At 39.5% G+C, this 19,084-nt stretch overlaps 1 protein-coding gene and 1 non-coding gene across 2 annotated transcripts; one reads left to right on the top strand and one right to left on the bottom strand.

Moving 5' to 3' along the window:
* Positions 1-9,656: 9,656 nt before the first annotated feature.
* Positions 9,657-9,995, bottom strand: LOC107633401 (uncharacterized). Its single transcript, XM_016337036.1, has one exon. It carries the CDS (start codon positions 9,993-9,995, stop codon positions 9,657-9,659), a length of 339 nt encoding a protein of 112 aa, XP_016192522.1.
* Positions 9,996-17,802: 7,807 nt separating this feature from the next.
* Positions 17,803-17,910, top strand: LOC148571892 (small nucleolar RNA R71). Its single transcript, XR_015880534.1, has one exon. It is a non-coding gene; the product is annotated as a small nucleolar RNA R71 (small nucleolar RNA).
* Positions 17,911-19,084: the final 1,174 nt, after the last annotated feature.

Here is a 19,084-nt window from a genome sequence, read left to right as displayed (position 1 = left end):
CTTGGCAGAGGAGATCGCAAAGAAGGCCAAGGAGAGTTATACTCGGACTTATGGGGAGCTTCTTGAGGTGAAGAAAAAGCTCCAATCCTCTTATGACGACTATGCCGAGTTGCAGGGGCATATAGTAAATGGCATGACCACCCTGTACGAGAACTTGAAGGCTCAAGCTCGGGTGCTTGTTCCAGAAGCCGTCCTTACCTTGTTTAGTATAGATAATATTGTTGAAGATGGTAAGATTGTGCCATCCCCTGGTGATGATGAGACTCCTGCCCTTGATCCTCCTGCCAAGGCCCCTGTGGCTCCTTCTGTTGAGACGCCCCGACCTGAGGCAGACCCCGACGTGGAGATATTGAATGGACCAGATGGTGTTGTCGGTGCTGTCCCGATTTTGGTCATTCTTCCAGCTCCTCAGGATGTGGCGACGGGAGCAAAGCTGGATCCTTTATGACTTCTCTTTTTATTGATCTTATGATTGTGTATTAGTATAGTCCGACTTGTAGACCTTTAAACTTTTTATATTGTAATCTTTTGGATAGTTCTCTGACACTTGTAGTTGCTCTCTAGCAACTTTTTAGTTTTTAATCAAAACACCTTCACTCTTGGGTTGTTGTTAGGTACCCTTGAGTTTTCAATGTTTTAACTTTTTTTTTGAAACTTCCTTGTTTTGACTGTCCTGGTAGTGTGCTGGCTGACTTCCGAGGAATGCCTTTTCCTTTTAGTTGTTGTTTCAACCTTTTCTGGCCTTTGTCCTGGGATAGTATCCCTTTGTGGTTTTTTCAGCCACATTTTAGGATTAGGTTTTGGGATTTTCTGGCCAGCCGCCCTTCTGATGACCTTGAGGTAGTGTTCTTTCATGAACTTCTACCTTTGCTTATTGGTCTGCTTCTTCTAGTTGCATTGACAACTATTCTGAGTTGCTTTATTCTGCCTTTGGTGATTTCGTCTTTGCAGCTCGATATTGGTGTTTCGAGCTTCTGGTCGATTTCCAATAACTTTATAGGTAGTGTTCTGTTTAGAACCTTTTCTTTTTAGTTTATTTGGACGACCTTTAGCCTTGTTTGGGCTTGTGATTGCCTTTGCTTTTTTAAGTGGCATCTCTTTCGGAATCCTACCTTTAAGCTTAGCATCTTTGATTCTAGGTTTTTCAACCTTTTCCCGACCTTCGCTTGGTTAGGAAGGCATTGTTCCCTTTTTAGTGATCCTTTAGCTGGTCCGACTTCTCTGTTGGGCCTTTTCAAGTTACTTTTTGCAGCCCCGTTTTTTATCCGACCTCGTCAGGTCGCTTTATACGGGTTGTTTTTATAACTTCTCACATTAATTTGGGCCTCGTCGCTTCACCTTGCCGACCTTTCCTGGTCGGGTGATGAAATTTGCATTTTGTCGAGCATAAATTAATGCCCCTTGGTAGAAAACTTTTTTAGAGAATCTTCATTTTTAATAGAATAAAATGCAATGTATCAAAAAAATGTAAATAAAAGTATATACATGTATGTGGTTACCTTTCGAGTCGGGCCGCCTTCAGGTCTTGGCCTAGTGCCTCATTAAAAAACCCTTGGTTCAAGGCCTTTCTCTAGCTATAGTACCTTATTTGCTTACAAGCGTGCCAAGATCTCAGGAGCTCCCACCCTTGAAGGTCGGCCACTGATAAACCACTATTTTATGGTTTATCTTGTACTCAATAGAGTGGTTTTTATTAACTCTTTACCCACTTATTCATACTATTTGCATGGTTTTATATTTCCTTCCTAATTATGTGTTTTGATTGAAACATGCTTCTTTGGTCTTATATTTGCTTATTATTAATTCTCTCTTATTACTATTAGATACCTTGATATGTGTGTTAAGTATTTTCAGATATTATAAGGCAGGAATGGCTTGGAGGATGGAAAGGAAGCATGCAAAAATGGAAGGAATACAAGAAGTTGGAGAAACTGCTAAGCTGTCCAGCCTGACCTCTCTGCACTCAAACGGCTATAACTTGAGCTACAGAGGTCCAAATGATACGGTTTCAGTTGCGTTGGAAAGCTAACGTCCGGGGCTTCGATTTGATATATAATATGTTATAGTTTCCCTGACGCTAGGTGACACGATCGCGTGATCCATGCGGCCGCATCGCAGTGACGAAAATCCAGTGTGGCAAAATTCGAAACCAGCGAATTCTGGACTGTTTCTGACCCAGTTTGCGGCCCAGAAAACACAGATTAGAGGCTATAAAGTGGGGGACTGCATCCATTCATGGGAGGCTTTTCATAATTCATAATTTTAGGAGTAGATGTAGTTTTTAGAGAGAGAGGTTCTCTCCTCTCTCTTAGGATTAGGATTTAGGATTTCTCTTAGTTTTAGGAGTGCCTCTAAATCCCAGGTTCAATGTTCTTCAATTATTATTTCTCTTCTACTTTTAGATACTCTAATACTTTTATTTGTTAATTACTTATGTTGCCCATTTGATTCATAAATCTTTCATGTTAGATTGGATTGCTTTTATTAATATAATTTGAGGTATTTCAGATTTAAGATTGCTTTGCTTTATTTATATTAATGCTTTTAATTTAATTTAGATATTTTCTTCCTTTTGGCTTCGGTTAGGTAATTGGTAACACTTGAGTTGTCAAACTCAGGAGTGGTTGAAATTGGCAGATTTTGCTTTAGCTAGGATTGCTCTAACACTAGTCTCTCCACAGGGATTGACTAGGACTTGAGGATCAAGCTAATTAGTCCACTTGACTTAACTAAGTGGGATTAAAATCTAATTCTCATCACATCTAATAAGGATAACAAGGACAGGATTTCCAGTTCTAATACCTTGCCAAGAGTTTATTTTTCAGTTATTTATTTATTTTTATTGCTTTGAAAATATACCTGTGCCCATTGTCCAAATTTCTCAAAACCCCCAATTTACAATCTTCATAACCAATAATAAGAACATACCTCCCTGCAATTCCTTGAGAAGACGAGCCGAGGTTTAAATACTCGGTTATCAATTTTAAGGGGTTTGTTACTTGTGATAACCAAAACGTTTGTACGAAGGGATTTTTTGTCGGTTTAGAGACTATATCTACAACGCGACTTTTTTTATGACATTCTTTACTGGTAGAAATCCTAACGTCAAAATGGCGCCGTTGCCGGGGAATTGCAAACGTGTGCCTTATTATTGGTTATTGTAAATATTTTTTTTATTTTTGCTTGTTTATTTATTTTTATTTTTGTTTTTATTTTTGCTTTTTCAAAAATTAAGAGGTTATTGGTTTTTATTTAGTTATTACAAAATTTTTCAAAAATTTGTTCTTAGTGTTCATCTTGATCATCGAGTTGTTCTTCGCGTTCATCTTGACCTTCAAGCTGTTCTTAGTTATTTTCTTCGTTTTGATCTAAAAATTTGAAATTTGGTGTCACTTTATTGTTTTTCTCTTTCCTCATTAAATTCAAAAATATTTTTAATTAATTTTTTTCGGAAAAAAAAATTTCAGATTTTTTTTTTTTAAATTTTTATCTTATCTTATCTTATTTCAAAAATCAAATTTCAAAATTCAAATTTAAAAATTTTTAAAATTTGAATTTAAAAATTTTTAAATTTCAAATATTCAAATTTCAAAAATTTAAAATTTAAAATGTCAAAAATTAAAATTTCAAAATTTCAAAATTCAAATTTCAAAATTTAAATAACCTTTTAATTTAAATTTATTTTTATTTTTGTTTTTAATTTTTATTTACTACTATGAACTCTCACCCCTTTGGCTATGAGTCTGGTTATAATAATGTTGCAGGAAGAAGAAATTACAATGAGAACAGGCATCAAGGTTGGAACAATCAAAGATGGGAGGAGCCACAAGGATTTGATCAACCCTCATGGCAACAACCACCTCCAATGGACTATCAACAACCACCACCATATGCCTATGAACCCTTTCCTCAACATAACTTTGGACCACCAAACTCACAAGTTCCTTTCCGCCATTCACCTCCATATGACCTTAACCCTCAACCGCCATACCAACCACCTTATGAGCCATATGAACCATATATAGAACCACCCCAATTCCAACCCAATTACTCACAAGAACCACCACTTCAATATTCACCATCTTCATCAATCCAAGAGCACTATGATCCTATTTATGAAAGCCGAGTGCATCAAGAGGCAAAGGATCATCTCAAGGAAACAGTGGATTGATTTCAGGCAACCGTTCAACAACTGGGGCAAGTATTAATTCAATAGGCTTCTAGACGCTTAAATACACAAGGATCAGCCACAGCTCCATGTGGACAGCCCAATGAAGAGCGTAGCATGAAGGAGCTACCAGAAACTCCAGTGGACAAGATAGAGAATGAATTTGTATTAGAACAATTAGAAGAAGCTGTCTTTGTTCAAGAAGAAGAAGTGGTTGAAGACTTAGGAGATGCAGAACCTCCATGGGAAAGTCAAGACATAAAGCCTCCTTCCAAGATGGTTGTAATTGATGCTGAGGAGGGTGTACAACCTCCAAAGCATATCATAGTTGAAGACTTGGAAGAGGTTGATCAAGTGATGGAGATTCAAGAAGAAGAAGCACAACCTCCCATGCCCTTGGAAAGCAATGAAGAGAAGATTGAATTGGAAGAAAGCTACCAAGAGGAAGAGGTTGAAATTGAAGAAGCTTGCAAAGAGGTGGTAATTATCAAAGAATAGCACAAGGGAGTGGAGCTTGCAATTTCATTAAAAATACCTCCCCCTAAGTTGCCATCATCCTTCACAACATTCAAGTGGGTAAAATTCATATCCCATAGCTTTCTAATCCCACTTGAATATGGGCTACTGGAGACGGATGGTCAACTTAGAGCTCTTTGTGGCATTAAGAGTAAGAGGAAGATGGCCAGTGGTAAGAATTGTCCTGCAAGGTTCATCATGGTTGGAAGCTTTAAGTTTAAACGCAAAGGTTGGTGTAGAGCTCAATTGAATGGGTCTAAAAAGCTGTTTGGTCGCTGCAGTGAGAATTCAGATCACCTTTCACCCGGCTGGAAAAATACAGATCCCGACAAGGATGGGTGAAAAAGCAAGATTTGGGATCCTGGAATCTGCTCTGACACTTGTTACCCCGGGAGCCTAAGAATCTTTTTGAAGCTGCTCAAGGGTTTTACATGCCTAGTTTGGGACCCCAGAGGTTACTGGAATCACAAACACTGGTGGAGATTCCTGGATGAGTTCAAGCATAAGCCACTATAACAGGAAGCTCACCAAATGTCCAACTTAAGGACTTTAAATAAAAGTGCTAGGTGGGAGACAACCCACCATGGTATGATCGTCCTTTTTCATTTTTATTTAGTTTTATTTGTTTTTGAATTTTATTTTATTTTGTTATATTGAACCTGGAGTTTTGCATCACATTCATATTAACACTGCATTCTGCATTTTTCAGATTACAAAAAAAAAAAAGCGAGCACGCGACGCGACCGCATCAGCGACGCGTCCGCGTCGCAAGGAGATGGGAGACAATATTAATATGAACAGAAAGTTACGCAGGAGCAGCGCTGAAGGCGTGCCAATGGCACAAATCACCCCATGCGACCGCGTCACCCACGTGGCCGCGTGACCTGAAATCGGCGTAAAAAGGGTACATGGCCGAAAGTTGAGCTGGAGTTGGGCTGGAATCGTGCTGGAAGCCCAAGCCTCACCACGCGAACGCGTGCCCAACGCGTCCGCGTCATATCCCCATGATGGCCACTCACGCGATCGCGTCGACCATGCGACCGCGTCACCCAGGATTTTGGCAATACTAAGTTTTGAACAGAGAGTTGTGCAACCGCGAGGCTGCACTCGTGCCACTAGCACAAATCAAGTCACGCGATCGCGTGCCCCATGCGTCCGTGTCGCCTAACCTTATTGCACACCACGTGACCGCGTCACCCACGCGACCGCGTCGCCAGCGTCGCACAACCTATCCAGATTAGTGCCAATTTTCTTATCTTTTCTTCTCCAAATCCTTATTCTCTTATCTTTTCTTATTTCTTTCTTCTTCCTTTCTTATTTTCTCTCACTCCCATTCTAGTTTATTTAATTTATTTGCATACTCTCATTCATTGCATATTTTTATTTTTCTAAAATTATTATTGGTGTTCAAATATTCTTATTCAACTGTTACATTTTTTCTGGTATTTTCTTGATGCTTAGTGACTTGTTTTAATTCTGATTGAGTAATATTATTTAAATCAATGTCAATCTTTTATACCTGTATTACTTTTACATTGATATGAATTTATATTATCTCTCCTTACCCACACTTTCTCCCTCATTGTTGTAATATTTTGCACCACTAGTATGCCATGTGCTTCTATTGTTTTCTCACTTGCATGTTGTAGCTACCATGTAATTGAGACCCTCACTTTTGGCATTAACCAACCTATGTTTTATTTGTTTTCTATCTTTGCTTTGGGTTACTTTCCTTCCCTTTTTCTTTCAGGATGGCCACCAGTAAGAGAACCGGAAAACGTTCACATGGGAGAGACAAACAAGTCCCTTCGCACATTCCTTAATGAGAAAAGCGTCAGTTGAAACAACCCATCCACCTGCAAATCTCAGCATGCACCGAGGACGGTGCAATCTTTAAGTGTGGAGAGGTCGATACCGATCTCCATGGGTTAGTTATTTCCTGACTCAACACCAAAATTTTTATTTTATTTGTTTTTTTATTGCATATTTGTTTGATTTTTTGCATATTTTACCACTTGGTTGAAGTAATATTTTCTTTTTCAAGAAACCTTTTAGAGCATTTCACTAATTTGAATAAAATTTAATATTACACTTGTTTGAAGAAATATTATACTGGAACATGGTTTAGAGCTCGAACACACAAAACCTGTGAGATTTTGAGCCTATTTGAATTGGTTGTATTTTTCAACCAATATTTTATTTTTGATGTGTGTTTTTCTCTCAAAAAAATGTGATCTTTGTCTTGCCTAATTCTATATTTCCATAATTTGATGTATACATGCACTTATATGATTGAGGCCTTTATTTCACTGAGCTTACATACCCATATGGCCTTACCTTTCATTATCCCTTGCAAACCAATTTTGAGCCTATTGTACCCCCTTTGTTCTTTTTATTTAGCACATCATTAACTCTAAGCGGAAAACAATAATGTCCTTAATTTGAATCCTTAATTAGCTTAGACTAGTGAGAGTGCTTATGATTTAAGTGTGGGAAAAGTTGGTTTGGAAACATTTGGTTTGAGAATTGAGTATGTTAGAATTTTCTGAAAATGTGAAAGAATGTTGAGAATATGTTCATGCATTCAATACTTTAATCATATACATTGAGAAAAACAAAAGAAAAAAAATAATATAAAAAAAATAAAGGAGAAAAAGAAAACAAAAAGAGCAAATAATAAAAGGGGACAAAATGCCCCAAAGTAAGTGGTGAAAGCAATGCATATGTACTGTACTTGAAATTAGAATGCATGAATATGTGGAAAACATGGTTAATGGATGGTTAGATGTTGTATTATGATTACATGGATTGTCTAAAGTTAGGTGGAAAGTTTAAGTTAATTAAGGATTCAGATTTTAGTCCACTTGGCCAAATACAATCCTACCTTGACCCTAACCCCATTACAACCCTTAAAAAAGACCTCTTGATATGTGTATCTATGCATTAAATTTTTGTTGATTGGTAGAAGAAGAGCAAGCCTTAGAAAGCAAGGTTAGTAGAGAATTGAGAGATCAAACCTAAAATACTTGAGTGATTAGAGTGAATACACTACCAGTAAAGGTTCGATGCTCAATTCCTTGTTCCCGGCTTTCATGAGCTATTTTCTTCTACAAGTCTATTTGTACTTCATTTTCATGATTTGAATTAGTGAAATCCAATTCATATTTGTTCTTAAAAGATTTGTTTACTTTTAACCAAGTAGGTAGAAACATTTTGCATGTAGTTGCATTCATATAGATAGGTTGCATTTCATACATTCTATCATTCCTCTTCATCTTTATAGTTTCTCTTAAGCTTAGCATGAGGACATGCTAGTGTTTAAGTGTGGGGAGGTTGATAAACCACTATTTTATAGTTTATCTTGTACTCAATTGAGTGGTTTTTATTAACTCTTTACCCATTTATTCATACTATTTGCATGGTTTTATATTTCCTTCCTAATTATGTGTTTTGATTGAAAACATGCTTCTTTGGTCTTATATTTGCTTATTATTAATCCTCTCTTATTACTATTAGATGCCTTGATATGTGTGTTAAGTGTTTTCAGATATTATAAGGCAGGAATGGTTTGGAGGATGGAAAGGAAGCATGCAAAAATGGAAGGAATACAAGAAGTTGGAGAAACTGCTAAGCTGTCCAGCCTGACCTCTCTGCACTCAAACGGCTATAACTTGAACTACAGAGGTCCAAACGACGCGGTTCCAGTTGCGTTAGAAAGCTAACGTCTGGGCTTCGATTTGATATATAATATGTTATAGTTTCCCTGATGCTAGGCGACGCGACCGCGTGATCCATGCGGCCGCGTTGCAGTGACAAAAATCCAGCGTGGCAAAATTCGAAACCAGCGAATTCTGGACTATTTCTGACCCAGTTTGCGGCCCAGAAAATACAGATTAGAGGCTATAAAGTGGGGGACTGCATCCATTCATGGGAGGCTTTTCATAATTCATAATTTTAGGAGTAGATGTAGTTTTTAGAGAGAGAGGTTCTCTCCTCTCTCTTAGGATTAGGATTTAGGATTTCTCTTAGTTTTAGGAGTGCCTCTAAATCCGAGGTTCAATGTTCTTCAATTATTATTTCTCTTCTATTTTTAGATACTCTAATACTTTTATTTGTTAATTACTTATGTTGCCCATTTGATTCATAAATCTTTCATGTTAGATTGGATTGCTTTTATTAATATAATTTGAGGTATTTCAGATTTAAGATTGCTTTGCTTTATTTATATTAATGCTTTTAATTTAATTTAGATATTTTCTTCCTTTTGGCTTCGGTTAGGTAATTGGTAACACTTGAGTTGTCAAATTCAGGAGTGGTTGAAATTGGCAGATTTTGCTTTAGCTAGGATTGCTCTAACACTAGTCTCTCCACAGGGATTGACTAGGACTTGAGGATCAAGCTAATTAGTCCACTTGACTTAACTAAGTGGGATTAAAATCCAATTCTCATCACATCTGATAAGGATAACAAAGACAGGATTTCCAGTTCTAATACCTTGCCAAGAGTTTATTTTTCAGTTATTTATTTATTTTTATTGCTTTGAAAATATACCTATGCCCATTGTCCAAATTTCTCAAAACCCCTAATTTACAATCTTCATAACCAATAATAAGAACATACCTCCCTGCAATTCCTTGAGAAGACGACCCGAGGTTTAAATACTCGGTTATCAATTTTAAGGGGTTTGTTACTTGTGACAACCAAAACGTTTGTACGAAGGGATTTTTGTCGGTTTAGAGACTATATCTACAACGCGACTGTTTTTATGACATTCTTTACTGGCAGAAATTCTAACGCCAGCCACCCTATAGTAACCTTTTCCTAGCACTTCCGTGACCCAGTATGGTCCTTTCCAGTTAGCTGCTAGCTTTCCTTCCCCTGACCGACCTGTTCCGATGTCATTTTAGATCTAGATGAGGTCGTTGGTGGCGAGGCTTCGCTGGATTACTTTTCGGTTGTACCTTGATGCCATTCATCGCTTCAGAGCTTCCTCTCTAATCCGAGCTCTTTCTCGGACTTCTGGAAGCAGGTCGAGTTCTTCTTTCTGCTCTTGGGAGTTGCTGTCCTCATTGTAGAAGACCACCCTAGGGGATCCTTCATCTACTTCAATGGGGATCATTGCCTCCATTCCGTAAGCAAGTCGGAAGGGGGATTCGCCCATGGTAGAGTGTGGTGTTGTTTGGTACGCCCATAGGACTTGGAGAAGCTCTTCAGCCCAGGCTCCCTTCGCGTCCTGTAGTTGACGTTTTAGGCCGGATAATATAACATTGTTTGCGGCCTCGACCTGTCCGTTAGCTTGTGGGTGTTCCATTGAAGTGAACTGGTGCTTGATTTTTAGATCTGCTACTAGGTTCCTAAAACCAGTATCAGTGAACTGGGTCCCATTGTTCGTGATGATGGAATGAGGAATGCCAAACCTTGTGACAATATTTCGGTATAGGAACTTCCAACTTCTTTGGGTGGTGGTGGTAGCCAATGGTTCTACTTCGATCCAATTTGTGAAGTAGTCTATTCCTATGATGAGGAATTTGACTTGCCCTGATCCCTAGGGTAGTGGTCCGAGGAGGTCAAGCCCCCACTTTGCGAACGGCTAGGGTGAGGTGATGCAAATGAGCTCTTCGGGTGGGGTGATATGGAAGTTGGCATGTTTCTGGCATGGAGGGCATGTTTTGATGAACTCGGTCGCTTCTTTCTGTAGAATTGGCCAGTAGAAGCCAGCGCGGAGTATCTTTTTGGACATGCCCGTGCTCCGAGGTGGTTACCGCACATTCTGTTGTGGACTTCTTCCAAGACCTCCTTTGTGGCAGAAGTCGGGATGCATTTTAGGAGGGGTGTTGAAACTCCTCTCCTATACAGGACGTCGTGTACCAGAGTGTAGTATTGTCCCTCCCATATGAGCCTCTTTGCGTCTTTCTTTTCTGTAGGAAGTGTTTCAGACTTGAGGTAGTTGATTATATAGGTCATCCACCCTTGGTCCTGGTCTGATATGCTTAGGACCTTCTTCCCTTGAGGTCGATAGGTGTTGTATGGTTTCTTGGATGAGGCTTCTATTGTTCCCCCTGGTTTGGTGCTCGCTAGTTTTGAAAGTGCGTCGGCTCGGGTATTTTGCTCTCGAGGTATATGTCGGATCTTGTATTCACTGAAGCTCCCAAGCTGTTCTTTAGTTTTGTCCAGGTATTTTTTTCATAGTGGGATCTTTCGCCTGGTAACTTCCATCTATCTGGGAGGTGATTACTTGTGAGTCGCTGAAGATGGTAAGCTTGTATGCTCTGAATTCCCTAGCCAGCTTCAAGCCAGCCAGTAAGGCTTCGTACTCTGCTTGATTGTTTGAGGCGGGGAACTCAAATCTTAAGGAGAGTTCGAGTTGGGTCTCTTGGTTGCTTTTTAAGATGATGCCTGCTCCACTTATGGCTTTGTTTGATGAGTCGTCGATGTAAAGGTTCCATTCTATGGAAGTTTCCAGGGTATCTGTATACTCTGCGACGAAGTTGGCCAAGTACTAGGATTTGATGGCAGTGCGAGCTTCGTACTTGAGGTCAAACTCAGACAGCTCGACTGCCCATTGTAGAATTCTTTCAGCTAAATCTGTTTTCTACAAGATTCCTTTCATGGGTTGATTAGTCCGCACTCTGATGGTGTGGGCTTGAAAATATGGTCGAAGTCTTTGGGAGGTGAGTATGAGGGCGTATGCAAACTTTTCTATCTTTGGTTAGTTCAGTTCAGCCCCTTGTAAAGCCTTGCTGATGAAGTAGATGGGTTGTTGTCCGTTGTCATCTTCTTTGACTAGCGTGGATGCTATCGCTTGACTTCCTACGGTGAGGTATAGTATCAGTTCTTCTCCTTGTCGTAGTTGAGTCAGGATGGGTGATTGCCCCAGGAATGTTTTAAAGTCTTAGAAGGCTTTTTCGTACTCTGGGGTCCATTCAAACTTCTTTCCTTTCCTTAGTGTTGCATAGAAAGAGAGAGATTTTAGCGCCGATCCGGCTAGAAACCCGGACAGGGCCGCTAGTCTTCCATTTAGCTGATGTACCTCTTTCATGAAAGTTGGACTTTTCATGTTAAGTATGGCTTGGCATTTGTCAGGGTTTGCCTCAATGCCTCTCTGCGTAAGCATGAACCCTAGAAATTTGCCAGCTTCTACCGCGAAGTTACATTTCGTGGGGTTTAGCCACATCCCGTGCTTTCTTATGGTACCAAATAGTTCAACGAGGTCGGGCAGCAGTGTTTCTGATGTGGTCGGCAAATACTTTGTTCATTAACCTCTGATATGTGGCCCCCGCGTTCTTTAGTCCAAACGGCATTACTATGTAACAGTAGTTTGCTTTCAGGGTTAGTGGTGCACGAAATTGTGATGTCCAGGCTCAAACAATCCCTGGCAACGTGAGCAACTTGGTACGCGCAATCGTGATTACACTTTGATTATGTAAAATTCATGGCTCTTTCTTTCCCCGGCAACGGCGCCAAAAACTTGGTGCACGAAATTATGATGTCCAGGCTCGAACAATCCCTGGCAACGTGAGCAACTTGGTACGCGTAATCGTGATTACACTTTAATGATGTAAAATTCATGGCTCTTTCTTTCCCTGGCAATGGCGCTAAGAACATGGTGCCAATACCATGGTTCACAACTTCGATACAACTAACCAGCAAGTGCACTGGGTCGTCCAAGTAATACCTTACGTGAGTAAGGGTCGAATCCCACGGAGATTGTTGGTATGAAGCAAGCTATGGTCACCTTGCAAATCTCAGTTAGGCAGATATAAATTGATAATGGTGTTTTCGAATAATATATACTAGAATAGGGATAGAAATACTTATGTAATTCATTGGTGAGAATTTCAGATAAGCGAATAGAGATGCTTTTCGTTCCTCTGAACCTCTGCTTTCCTGCTATCTTCATCCAATCTGTCTTACTCCTTTCCATGGCTGGCTTTATGCAAGGGCATCACCGTTGTCAGTGGCTACATCCCCTCCTCTCAGTGAAAAATATGCTCACATGCTCTGTCACAGCACGGCTAATCATCTGTCGGTTCTCGATCATGCTGGAATAGGATTCACCCTCCTTTTGCGTCTGTCACTAACGCCCAGCACTCGCGAGTTTGAAGCTCGTCACAGTCATTCAATCATTGAATCCTACTCAGAATACCACATACAAGGTTTAGACTTTCCAGATTCTCTTGAATGCCGCCATCATTCTAGCTTACGCCACGAAGATTCTGGTTAGGAGATCTAAGAGATATTCATTCTAGCTTATTTCATGTAGAACGGAAGTGTTTGTCAGGCACGTGTTCATAGGGGAGAATGGTGATGAGCGTCACACATAATCATCACCTTCATCACGTTCTTGGGTGCGAATGGATATCTTAGAAGCGAAATAAGATGAATTGAATAGAAGACAGAAGTACTTTGCATTAATCTTTGAGGAACAGCAGAGCTCCACACCTTAATCTATGGAGTGTAGAAACTCTACCGTTAAAAATACATAAGTAAAGGTCCAGGCATGGCCGAGATGGCCAGCCCCCTAAAGCGTGATCAATAGTCTCCTAAGATGAACAATGGATTAAAACTGAGACCAAAGATGCCTAATACAATAGTAAAAGGTCCTATTTATAATAAACTAGCTACTAGGGTTTACATGAGTAAGTAATTGATGCATAAATCCACTTCCGGGGCCCACTTGGTGTGTGTTTGGGCTGAGCCTGAATGTTGCACGTGTAGAGGTCCTTCTTGGAGTTGAACGCCAGTATTTGTGCCAGTTTGGGCGTTCAGCTCTGGTTTTGGCTCCTTTTCTAGCGCTGGACGCCAGATTTGGGTAGAAAGCTGGCGTTGAACGCCAGTTTTCGTCATCTATTCTTGGCCAAAGTATGGACTATTATACATTGTTGGAAAGCCCTAGATGTTTACTTTCCAACGAAATTGGAAGCGCGCCATTTCGAGTTCTGTAGCTCCAGAAAATCCACTTTGAGTGCAGGGAGGTCAGAATCCAACAGCATCAGCAGTCCTTCTTCAACCTCTGAATCTGATTTCTGCTCAAGTCCCTCAATTTCAGCCAGAAAATACCTGAAATCACAGAAAAACACACAAACTCATAGTAAAGTCCAGAAATGTGAATTTAACATAAAAACTAATGAAAACATCCCTAAAAGTAACTAGATCCTACTAAAAACATATTAAAAACAATGTCAAAAAGCGTATAAATTATCCGCTCATCACAACACCAAACTTAAATTGTTGCTTGTCCCCAAGAAACTGAAAATCAAATAGGATAAAAATAAGAGAATATACTATAAATTCCAAACTATCAATGAAACATAGCTGCAATCATATGAGCGGGACTTATAGCTTTTTGCCTCTTGAATAGTTTTGGCATCTCACTTTATCCATTGAGGTTCAGAATGATTGGCATCTATAGGAACTCAGAGTTCAGATAGTGTCATTGATTCTCCTAGTTCAGTATGATGATTCTTGAACACAGCTTCTTTATGAGTCTTGGCCGTGGCCCTAAGCACTTTGTTTTCCAGTATTACTACCGGATACATAAATGCCACAGACACATAATTGGGTGAACCTTTTCAGATTATGACTCAGCTTTGCTAAAGTCCCCAATTAGAGGTGTCCAGGGTTCTTAAGCACACTCCTTTTTTGCTTTGGACCTTGACTTTAACCGCTCAGTCTCAAGTTTTCACTTGACACCTACACGCCACAAGCACATGGTTAGGGACAGCTTGGTTTAGCCGCTTAGACCAGGATTTTATTCCTTGAGGCCCTCCTATCCACTGATGCTCAAAGCCTTGGGATCTTTTTATTTGCCCTTGCCTTTTGGTTTTAAGGGTTATTGGCTTTTTGCTCTTGCCTCTTGGTTTTAAGAGCTTTTGGCTTTTTCTGCTTGCTTTTTCTTTCTATTTTTTTTTTCTATTTTTTCGCCCTCTTTTTTTTTTCTGCAAGCTTTGTTCTTTGCTGCTTTTTCTTGCTTCAAGAATCATTTTTATGATTTTTCAGATTATCAAATAACATGTCTCCTAGTCATCATTCTTTCAAGAGCCAACATATTTAACATTCTTAAACAACAACTTCAAAAGACATATGCACTGTTCAAGCATACATTCAGAAAATAAGAAGCATTGTCACCACATCAATATAATTAGACTAAGTTCAAGGATAAATTCGAAATTCATGTACTTCTTGTTCTTTTGATTTAAAACATTTTTTATTTAAGAGAGGTGATGGATTCATAGGACATTCATAACTTTAAGACATAGTTACTACTACTAATGATCATGTAATGAAGACACAAACATAGATAAGCACATAACATAGAAAATGAAAAACAGAAGAAATAAGAACAATGAATGAATCTACCTTAGTGATGGTGGCGTTTCCTTATTGAGGAACCAATGATGTCCTTGAGCTCTTCTATGTCTCTTCCTTGTCTTTGTTGCTCCTCCTTCATTGCTTTTAGATCTTCTCTGATTTCATGAAGGATGATGGAGTGCTCTTGATGTTCCACCCTTAGTTGCTTCCAATAATTGTGTGGAAGAAAATGTATCCCCTGAGGTATCTTTGTGATCTCTTGATTTGCAGTCAAATGTTCTACCACTGAGCTATAGACCCTTGATGGAAGCTTTTGTCTTCCCTTTCTTCTTTCTAGAGGTTTCTCTGGCCTTAGGTGCCCTCAATGGTTATGGAAAAAACAAAAAAGCTATGCTTTTACCACACCAAACTTAGAATGGTGCTCGCCCTCAAGCAAAAAAAGAAGGAATAGAAGAATAAGAAGAAGATATGGAGGAGATGGGTAGGAGTGTGTATTCGGCCATATGGGTGGGATTGGGTGGGAGAGAGATGTTGAATTTTGAAGGTAGTAGGTGTATGGATGTGAGTGGTAAATGGAAAACAGAAGGGATGATCATGATTGGAAAGAGAGATGATGAGGTAGGTGGGGATCCTGTGGAGTCCACAGATCCTGAGATGATCCTGTGGGTCCACAGATCTTGAGGTGTCAAGGCATTTACATCCCTGCACCAATTTAGGCATGTAAAATGCCCTTGCACACAACTCTGGGGGTTCAGCGCCAGGTTGGTGCCCATTTTGGGCGTTCAACACCCATTTGCTGCCATTTCTGGCGTTGAACGCCAGAACCATGCTTGTTCTGGGCGTTCAGCGCCAGGATGCTGCCCATTCTGGGCGTTCAGCGCTAGAACCATGCTCTGTTTTGGCGTTTGAACGCCAGACAGATGCTCCTCCAGGGTGTGATTTTTCTTCTGCTATTTTTGATTCCGTTTTTGATTTTTTTGTTTATTTTGTGACTCCACATGATCATGAACCTATAAAGACATATAACTAAGAAAAATATAGTTAGATAAATAAACATTGGGTTGCCTCCCAACAAGCGCTTCTTTAATGTCAATAGCTTGACAGTGGGCTCTCATGGAGCCTCACAGATGTGCAGAGCTTTGTTGAGACTCTCCAACACCAAACTTAGAGTTTGGATATGGGAGTTCAACACCAAACTTAGAGTTTGGTTGTGGCCTCCCAACACCAAACTTAGAGTTTGACTGTGGGGGCTCTGGTTGACTCTGCTTTGAGAGAAGCTTTTTCTGCTTCCTCTCCATGGTTGCAGAGGGAGATCCTTGAGTTTTAAACACAAGGGAGTCCTCATTCCATTGAAGGACTATTTCACCTCTGTCAACATCAATCACAGCTCTTGCTGTGGCCAGGAAAGGTCTTCCTAGGATGATGGATTCATCCTCTTCCTTTCCAGTATCCAAGACTATGAAATCAGCAGGGATGTAAAGGCCTTCAACCTTTACTAACACGTCCTCTACTTGTTCATAAGCCTATTTTCTTGAACTGTCTGCCATCTCTAATGAGATTTTAGCAGCTTGCACCCCATAGATTCCCAGTTTCTCTATCACAGAGAGGGGCATGAGGTTTATTCCTGAACCAAGGTCACACAGGGCCTTAAAGATCATGGTGCCTATAGTACAAGGTATTATGAACTTTCCAGGATCCTGTCTCTTCTAAGGCAATGTCAGTTGATCCAGATCACTTAGTTCATTGATGAACAAGGGAGGTTCAACTTCCCAAGTATCAATGCCAAATAATTTGGCATTCAGCTTCATGATTGCACCAAGAAACTTGGCAGTTTGCTCTTCAGTAACATCCTCATTTTCTTCAGAAGAGGAATACTCATCAGAGCTCATGAAGGGCATAAGGAGGTTCAATGGAATCTCTATGGTCTCTAGATGAGCCTCAGAGTCCTTTGGTTCCTCAGAGGGAAGCTCCTTATTGATCACTGGACGTCCCAGGAGGTCTTCCTCCTTGGGATTCACGTCCTCCACTCCCCTTGTAGGTTCGGCCATGGTGCTTATGTCAATGGCCTTGCACTCTCCTTTTGGGTTCTCTTCTGTATTGCTTGAGAGAGTACTAGGAGGGATTTCAGTGATCCTTTTACTCAGCTGGCCCACTTGTGCTTCGAAATTTCTAATGGAAGACCGTGTTTCATTCATGAAACTTACAGTGGCCTTAGATAGATCAGAGACTAGATTTGCCAAATTTGAAGCATTTTGTTCAGAGTTCTCTGTCTGTTGCTGAATGGATGATGGAAAAGGTTTATTATTGTTAAACCTGTTTCTTCCACCATTATTAAAGCCTTGTTGAGGCTTTTGATCCTTCCATGAGAAGTTCGGATGATTTCTCCATGATGAGTTATAGGTGTTTCCATAAGGTTCACCTAAATAATTCACCTCTGCTATTGCAGGGTTCTCAGGATCATAAGCTTCTTCTTCATAAGAAGCCTCTTGAGTACTGTTGGATGCAGCTTTCATTCCATGCAGACTCTGAGAGATCATATTGACTTGCTGAGTCAATATTTTATTCTGAGCCAATATGGCATTCAGAGTATCAACTTCAAGAACTCCCTTCTTCATAGGCGTCCCATTATTCACAGGATTCCTTTCAGAAGTGTACATGAACTGGTTATTAGCAACCATGTCAATGAGTTCTTGAGCTTCTGCAGGCGTTTTCTTTAGGTGAATGGATCCACCTGCAGAAGTGTCCAGTGACATTTTTGATAGCTCAGATAAACCATCATAGAATATATCCAAGATGGTCCATTCTGAAAGCATGTCAGAAGGACACTTTTTGGTCAACTATTTGTATCTTTCCCAAGCTTCATAGAGGGATTCACCTTCTTTCTGTTTGAAGGTTTGAACATCAGCTCTAAGCTTGCTCAGCTTTTGAGAAGGAAAGTACTTGGCTAAGAAAGCCGTGACCAGCTCATCCCAAGAGTTCAGGCTGTCTTTGGGTTGAGAATCCAACCATAATCTAGCTCTGTCTCTTACAGCAAAAGGGAAAAGCATGAGCCTGTAGACTTCAGGATCTACTCCATTAGTCTTAACAGTATCACATATCTGCAAGAATTCAGTTAAGAACTGAAAAGGATCTTCAGATGGAAGTCCATGAAACTTGCAGTTCTGCTGCATCAGAGAAACTAATTGAGGTTTCAGCTCAAAATTGTTTGCTCCAATGGCAGGAATGGAGATTCTTCTTCCATGTAAATTGGAATTAGGTGCAGTAAAGTCACCAAGCATCTTCCTTACATTATTATTATTTTCGGCTACCATCTCCTTTTCCTGTTCGAAAATTTATGAAAGGTTATCTCTGGATTGTTGTAATTTAGCTTCTCTTAATTTTCTCTTCAGAGTCCTTTCAGGTTCTGGATCTGCTTCAACAAGAATATTCTTGTCCTTGCTCCTGCTCATATGACAAAGAAGAGGGCACAGAAAAATAATAATAATAATAGAGATCCTTTAATAGAGATCCTTTATACCACAGTATAGGGATCCCTGTGTGAGTAGAAGAAGAGGGGGAGACAAAGAATGTAATATAATGGAAGAAACACAACTGTGAGGAGGCTAGAGATGTGAGATGAGATGTTAGGATATGAATGAATAAATAGAATTAGATGGGAGAGGGAGAATTTTCGAAAATATTTTTGAAAAAGAGTTAGTGATTTTCGAAAATGGTTTTTTTTTTTTTGAAAAATGTTAGTAATTTTCGAAAATTTTTGAAATCAAAAATAAAAATAAAAATAATTATTTAATTAAAAAGAAATTTTGAAAAAGAGGGGAGATATTTTCGAAAATTAGAGAGAGAGAGTTAGTTAGGTAGTTTTGAAAAAGTTTAAGAAACAAACAAAAAGTTAGTTAGTTAGTTGAAACAAATTTTGAAAAGATAAGAAGTTAGGAGGTTAGAAAAGATATTTTGAAACCAACTTTTTGAAAAAGGTAAGATAAGAAGATATTTTTGAAAAGATATGATTGAAGTTAGTTTTGAAAAAGATTTGATTTTTAAAATCACAATTAATGACTTGATTCATAAGAAATCACAAGATATGATTCT

This window comes from Arachis ipaensis, chromosome B3 (assembly GCF_059453495.1).
Source record: "Arachis ipaensis isolate K30076 ecotype BB chromosome B3, ASM5945349v1, whole genome shotgun sequence".
Lineage (NCBI taxonomy): Eukaryota > Viridiplantae > Streptophyta > Magnoliopsida > Fabales > Fabaceae > Arachis > Arachis ipaensis.
The sequence above is the reverse complement of the archived record's forward strand: the minus strand, read 5'-3'. Positions and strand labels throughout refer to the sequence as shown.